At 43.4% G+C, this 7,975-nt stretch overlaps 1 protein-coding gene across 1 annotated transcript in view; it reads left to right on the forward strand.

Annotated features, from left to right (window-relative positions):
* The window catches only part of disp3 (dispatched RND transporter family member 3), a 748,238-nt gene extending 740,607 nt beyond the window's left edge, over positions 1 to 7,631 (forward strand). Inside the window, 1 exon segment of the mRNA XM_078559213.1 lies at positions 7,269 to 7,631. Coding sequence (XP_078415339.1) covers positions 7,269 to 7,631 — 363 coding nt within the window.
* The last annotated feature ends 344 nt before the right edge of the window (positions 7,632 to 7,975 follow it).

Consider the following 7,975-nt stretch of genomic DNA (forward strand, 5'->3'; position numbering starts at 1 on the left):
AGTATTTCCTTTGGCTTGGTGTCAATTTTTATCTGGATTGCACTCCTATGAAACACCTTGGGACATATGTTAAGTACCACTATATTACATACAAACACAGTTGGATGAAAAAGCACCTTTAGGAGTATTCTGGATTATTAACCAAATTAACTATATTAACTAAGTTTACTTTAGTTTCTAGAAAGACTGAGCCATTTGCTTTTGAGAACAAGGTCAGCAAGAAAAAGGAAGGGCCATGAATACAAAGAGTTTTAGTTTGAGGATAAATCAGGAATGCTTTTATATAAACCATTTCCTGAGAGAGTGACGCTCCATGCTAACTCCTCTGTGTTCATGTTGGTACAGTTGCTTCTACATAAATGTTGGTGTATGAAACTGTAATAGGGATAAGGGAATGTTTAGCAATGTAAACATGCAGGACAGCACCTAAATGTTACTCTTCCAAGATCCATACTAAAGGAACCTTGGCAGGCATTTTGTTAATCCTGACTCTGGTCTTTCTTTTATTGCTTCTCAGTTATAATGAAGTCCTGAATGCTTCAAGATTCATTTGGTCTTTTGGATTTGGTTTTGAAGGTACTCTTCAGAGCCATTAATACTTCTCTGATTTTGGCTGTAATAACCTTCTTATCTAATCTTATACGAGAAGTCATCCTTGATTTGATTCATATTTCTATGTCACTTTTACACAGCAACAAAACAACAACTTGGTTTCATATATAGTGCTTTTAGAATAGCAAAACATCCCAAAATACTTCACAAGAACGTAACTAGACAAAAATTGACACTGAGGAGATAGTTAGGATGGGTGATGAAAAGTTTGGCCAAAGAGGTAGATTTTAAGAAAGGGCTTAAAAAAAGGGGGAGAGAGAGATAAGGACATTCAGGGAGGGAATTCAGCATTTCTATAGGGCTGGTAACACGTCCGCCAATGTTGGAGCGAAATGAGTGAGGGATGCACGGGAGGCCAGAGTTGGAGGATCACTGAGTTCTTGAATGGTTATAGTGCTTGAGCATGAGGATAAAGATTTTAAAGTCAAGGCTTTGGTGGACCAGAAGCCAGTGTAGGTGATGAGTGAGCAGTACTTGGCGCAGATTAAGGTACAGGCAGCAGAGTTTTGGATGAGCTTTGTAATAGGGTAGCAGTTGGACAGTCAGCCAGGAGCACTTTAGATTAGTCAAGTCAGGTGGTAATAAGCTTATAGGTGAGGTTTTCAGTAGCACAGAAGCTGAGGCAGGATTGATGATGATTGATGTTACAGTGATTGAAGGGCAGTCTTTCTAAGGGAGACAATATGGGAAGCGGAAGCTTAGCTCAGGGTCAGATAGGATGCCAAGGTTGTGGACCATGTGGTTCATCCTGAGAAAGTGGCCAAGGAAGAAGTTGGAATTAGTGCTAAGGGAAGAGTTTGTGGCAGAGCCTAAAGACAGTAAATTTGGTCTTTCAAATGTTTAACTGGAGGAATTTGTGACTCAAGGACTGGCTGTGGCTGTTAGCTAAGCAGTCTGACAACACAGAGGTAATATAGAAGTCGAGAGAGGTAGTGTTGAAGTAGAGCTAGGTGTTGTGAGTGTACATGTGGAACCTTACTTCATATCTTTAGATGCTGTCATTGAGGGGCAGCACGCAAATGAGAAATAAATGTGGACCAAGGATGAATCCTCGAAAGGCTCTAGAGGTAGCGTTCAGGTGCAGGAAGTGAAGCCGTTGCAAGATATTCTTTGACTATAGCTAGCAAATCAGGTACGGCAGTGTAGTGGTCATGTTACTGGACTAATGATCTGGAGACATGACTTCAAAACATATCTTGGAAGTTAGGGAATTTAAATTCAGTTAATTAATCTGGAATTGTCATTGGCCGTTCCTGGATTTGAGGATGATGTCTGCTCAGGGTCGTGAGTTTCTGCCATGGGTCTTCACGTGACCCAACCAGCTGTTTCTCGACCCACAGATCTTTGGGTACGTGGGGCAGGATGTCCTACAAGGTAGCGGCATCCAGAGTGCAGGATTGGCTTCCTTTTCTTTCCATCTCTGTCACTGCTCTGCCTCATCATTAAGGTGTTTGGACTGAAAGCATGTTGTAGCTTAATGGACAAGTTTATGAACAATTGGTAGCATGCTCCACCCAGTCATTAGTGTCACTGCTGCCATGCTTCGAGGAGAGCTTCAGAGTGTCTTTGTAACATTTTCTTTGTCCTCCCTGGAACACTGACCATTTGAGAGTTCAGAAAATAGGACCTGGCAGGAGTTGTTTTTCAGCCATCTGAACACAGTGGGCTGAATATTAAATATTACAGGGGCGGGGGGGGGGGGGGGCGGTTGCTGTCGGGGCGGCTCCCCACCCCCACCCCCGGAAGCAAACCCGCTCCACACTGGCCAGCCCAGCAGCCATAATGTGCAGCGGGCGGACTAAACAAGGGTCAGATAGGATTTCCACCCCTCACTGGGGAGGAAATCCCGCCTTCGGGAGCTTCCAGCCAATCCGATTGGCTAGCGGTGCCAAGGGCAAGTTAGTGAGCACTACAGGGACTGCAAGAGGAGGAGGAAGAAGGTTGAATGGATCCCTGGAAACAGGTAAGTCCTGGGTCCTGGGCAGGGATGGTTTGGGCAGGTCAAGGAGGGGGCTGGGGGGTGTGGGTTTAAGGCTGCGGGTGGGTAGGAAGAAATGGGGGTGGTTCTATCTCAGGGGGCCATCCCACGATCAGCAAAGGGCAGCCCCCAAAGATAGAACCCCCCATTTCTCCCTACCTGCCCGCAGCCTTAAACTTGGGCTGCCCATTCCCAACCAACTGCCCACGCTAAACATTTTATGCCATGGGCAGTGTATTAACAGGGTCAATAGGCTTGGTAACAAGCCTAATTAACCCTTAATTATCTATTTAAATATGGCGATCAGGCTGTCAATTTCGGCGCCCGCCCACTGTCCATATTATGAGGTGAGCTCAGGGGTGGTCACCCACCCTATGTTAAGTGCCGCCTGCTGAAAACACGCCCAGCATGGCCATGTAAAATCTAGCCCAGTGTCTTGTCCATTGAGGATGATTTTGCTGGAGTTTTGCCTGAATGTTTATGAAGCTAACTTCAAGAAGGATACTTGTGTTTGTTTGATGGTCTTCCCATTGAATCTGGAGGATGTGGCAGAGGCATTGCTGGTGGAATTTCTCTAGCACTCTTATGTGTCGCTGATACACAGTCCAGGTCTCACTGCAGAACAGGAGTGTGGTGATGACAACTGTTCTGTACACCAGGACTTTTGTTGACTTGGGGAGGTCTTTGTTGTTAAACACTTGCTGCCATCGTTTGTAGAAGGCTGAGCTGGCACACCTGATCCAGAGTTGGATATCATCGTCAGTAGCAGCCTTTTGAGTGAGGTGGCTGCCAAGGTGGAATATTTGACTGACCAGGTATGGGTTGATATGAATTTTGTTTTGGCAACATCGAAGGACAGGCCAAGTCTCTTGTATGCAAACTGAAGAGATCGAGAGTGATTGCAAATCTGGTGCAGAATGGGCAATGACACTGCAGCCATCTACCTACTGTAGATCGAGAATGTCTATGGTGGCCAGTTTAGTTTTGACACAGAGGCAACTGAGGTTAAAGCATTTTCCATCTTGGCGGTATTTAATATTGACATCAAAGGGCAGTTGATCTTTGTTGAGGTGCGTAGCTACTGTCAGGTAGATTGTAAATAGTATGGGGGCTATCACACAACCTTGCTTGACACTGGTACGAATTTTGAAGGCATCTGTTTCAGATCTCCCACTCGACAGTTACAGTCATAGCATCATGAACCAGTTGCAGGATTGTGATGAAGTTTCTTAGACATCCAGATCTCTGGGGCACAATCCAAAGAGCCTCGCAATATGGTGAGTCAAATGCTTTGGTCATATCGATGAATGCAACGATGAGTTCCTGGTGATGTTCTTGACATTTTTCTTTGATAAGCTGGGCAACTAAGACCATGTCAGAGGTTCCTCTGCAAGGTCTAAAGCCACACACTGTCTGTAGGAGGATTTCTTCAGCCACAGGAAGTAGGCGACTGAGGAGTTTGTGTGTCAGGATTTTCTTCGCTATGGTCAATAGAGAAATACCCTGATAGTTTCCACGACATGATTTATCTCCCTTCTTGAATATAGTTACAATTGTCGCATTCCTGAAGTTGGGGGGCATGGGTGTGCGGGGAGTTCTTATTCCTCCCAAACCCATAGGATGAGTGTATGGAGTCTTGAAGTGAGTAAAAGCCCATTAGCTTTGAAGACCTCAGCAGGAATACCATCGGGGCTTTGTTGTTCTTCATTCATTTCTTTGCTTGTTGCAGCTCTACCATCGAAGGTGGCTTACCCATGGACTCTACTACAGGTTACTGGGGGATAGCCCAGAGAAATTCAGCAGTCACTGTGGATTCACAGTTGAGCAGTTGTTGGAAATGTTCTTTCCAGCATTGACAAATGGCATTGTCATCCTTAAGAAGAGAAACACTATACTGTGAGCAAAGGGGATTTTATCCATTTAACCTTGGTCTATGGACAGCCTTTATGGTGGCTTTAAAAAAAGCTTTTAAAAAAGCTTCACATATCATGACATTCAGCATGCTTTTGGATCTCCAAGGCTTTCTCTTCTTACCATTTGTTCTTTATCTTTCATGTTTGTCTTTGTATAAAAGCCTTGAGCTGTTGGAATGCTGCCTTCTTGACTTCCCACCTTGCGTTGTTCTGCCAAGCAATGAAGGCTGCTCATTTTTGTTTTAGGAGGTCACATACTTCGGCATCATTTTTGCTGAACTTGTCCTGATGAAGACAATGTCCGAAGCAAAGGTCTGGACACAGGAGCCTAGTACAGCTGACTTTATTTGATCCCATTTTTCTGAAATTGAGTTGAATGTGTGAAGATTTTCCACATTGGTTGTGAGCTGTGCTTCAGGGTTGCTTTAGGGCTGATACATTGATCTTCTTCCTCTTGGACCTTTGGCTCTTGTGATGCCTTGGTTCTAGGTGGGTGTTCATCAGCGATCGAACAAGCCGGTGGTCTTCCCAGCAGACATCAGTCCCCCATATGGATTGAGTGATACAGACCTCACTTAGATCTCGACTTTGACTCGAACAGTGACATAATCCAGGAGTCTCAGTGCTTTGATCTAGATGCTTCCCTATGGTTTTGTATTTGTCCTTCTGGTGAAAGAGGGTGTTTGTTATAATGAGGCCATGCTGAGCACACTTTGTTAGCAGGAGGACACCATTCCCATTGGCTTTTCCCACACCATTTTTCCCAATGGTACTTTTCCAAACATCAGAGTCACAGCCAACCCTGGCATTAATGTCCTCCAGAAGGATGATCTTATCTTCTTTGGGATGGCAGCGAGGACTCATCAAAGGGTTTGAGTGGAACTTTTCCTTAATATCCTCATCAGAGTCAAGCATCAGAGCATAAGCACTGATGATAATGGCATATTGGTTACAGCTGAGTTGTAGGTGAAGAATCAAGAGCCTTTCATTTATACATTTTGGGAGTTCTGACAGTGCATCCAAGATCCTATCTCGGATGGGAAAACCAACTCAGTAGACACGAGGGTTGCTGTCAGCCTTTCCTTTCCAGTAGATGTATCCCTTTGTTTATTCCTTTAGCTGCCCTCCTCAGGAAGGCAGGTCTTACTCAGGGATTTGACGTCAATTTGAAATAAAATCTGGAATTATAAGCATGCCTCAGTAAGAGTGACCATGAAACTACCAGATTGTTGTAAAAATCCAACTGGCTCACTGATGTCCTTTAGGAAAGGAAAATTGTCATCCTTACCTATTCTGGCCTACATGTGACTCCAGACTCTCAGCTATATGGTTGGCATTTAGCTGTCCTCTGAATTGGCCTTGCAAGCCACTCAATTGTATCCAAGTAGGCAGCCCACCATCTTCATGGGGGCAATAAAATGCTGGCCTTGCCAGCAATACCCATAGCCTCTGAAACAATAAAAAATTACATAGGTAAGAGTGCAACCAGGCAAGCGTGGTCCCACTTAGCTGGGCAGCGGAAGAAAGAAATTGGAAGATGATAATGTGGCCAAATGTGTCAAAGGCTGCAGAGAGATCAAGAGGTCGATCAGAGTCACAGAATATGTCATCTGTAACTTTGATTAGAGGTATTTTGATGTTGTGTTTCAGTCTTCAAGATCTTTAAGCTCCACCTATTCTAGCCTCTTGCACATCCCCAATTTTAATCACCTCACCTTTGGCAGCCATATTTTCAGATGCCTAACTTTGGGCCTAAGCTCAGAAGCTCTCTCCCTAAATCTCTGCACCTCTCTGCCCCTCTCTCTTTTAAAAAAACTCCCTAAAATGAACCCTTTTGATCAAGCTTTAAGTCACCCATCCTTATAGCTCCTTATGCAGCTCGGAGTTTTTTATTGACAATGCCTTGGGACACTTTACTACATTAAATATAATATATGAATTTAAGTTATTGTCAGGAGGGATTCAAACGTGGAGTGCCGAGAATGATGACATGGATTTTGTAGGTGACAATGTGTTCAAGGACTTTGGAAAGGAAAGGGAGGTTGGAGATGGGGTGGATTTTTTGCAGACAGATGGCTTAAGGGTTGCTTTTTTTGAGGTAGTGATGATGACAGGAAATTTGAAAGGAACAGGGAGACAATATCTGAGGAGATGGAACTATTAACAATATTTAACTAGTTTGGGACCAGGAAGGGAAATTGGGTGGTCAGCAGTTTAGTGGAAATATAATTGAGAGAGCAGGAGGGGTAGGCCTTGTGGACAAGATGGGCTCAAGATAAGAAGCCAAGAAAGGACATAGAAGAAAAACTAGATAAAGATGTGAATTCAGGGCCACTACTGAGGAAACCTTGGCTTTGTGGCCAAGGGGGAGAGAGGCATGCAGCAGAAACAGCTGAAAGGATGGTCTTACTGAGCACCTCACTTGGAAGTGATGGTGGAGGGAGCACAGGAGAGGAAGTTAAAGAAATGGCTGGTAGTAGAGAAAAGACGCCAGAAATTGATTAAAAGTGACTTTAAGATTGTAACAATCCAGTTTTCAGTAAACATATGTCATAAGTGCGTTTCAGTTTTTGAAGAAGAGTCATACGAACTCAAAACATTAACTCTGTTTCTCTCTCTACAGTTGCTGCCAGACCTGCTGAGTTTTTCCAGCATTTTCTGTTTTTATTTCAGTTTCTAAAAGATGTACATGTTTGCAGTTTTCAGCTTATTTTCAATGGATGGATGAACATGTTTGCTAACAGCCTGCCTTGTTTGATTAATAGGATAAATGCAAAATGGGGAAATGGAGGACTCTAGCAGCTGTGAGGCACGTTGGTGTTGCCATTGTCTCCAGTGCCATCACGACAGTCATAGCAACCGTCCCTCTCTTCTTTTGCATCATCACTCCATTTGCCAAGTTTGGAAAGATTGTTGCCCTGAACACCGGCATCTCTATATTATACACCTTGACCGTCAACACGGCTCTGCTCAGCATCCTGGCTCCAAATGACTTTTATCGTTCAAGGAGATCTTTTATTAAAGCAGTCCTAGGAGTAGTGACCATAGGTGGTGGAGGATTCTGTGTCTGTCTTGTACTAATTAAATTAGGAATCAAAATCCCACTCCCAAATGGATAAACACTGTAATTTATTTATATAATTTTAATACAAGAGACTAGAGAAATAATGTTTAAAAAAGGGAATTTCATCACAACGCAAAAACTGGGACCATTGCCACTTTTTTTTGTATAAACTTTTTCCTTCCTGTGTGTGGTATACGATTGCTGATTTGATGAAGCTGTTAAGTAACCAATTAACTGCAAGCAATGGTTTGAGTGCAGCTTTTATTGCTAGTTTAGATGTACAACTACTGACAAACTCCCCGATTTTTCACCATTTCTGAGGAAAAAGTTGAAACAAATGAAAATGTAGTCTGAGAGCAATAGATGCTAGATACTTTTTAGTCACATTACATCTTTTACACATAATTC

This window comes from Cetorhinus maximus, chromosome 15, assembly GCF_964194155.1.
Source record: "Cetorhinus maximus chromosome 15, sCetMax3.hap1.1, whole genome shotgun sequence".
Classification (NCBI taxonomy): domain Eukaryota; kingdom Metazoa; phylum Chordata; class Chondrichthyes; order Lamniformes; family Cetorhinidae; genus Cetorhinus; species Cetorhinus maximus.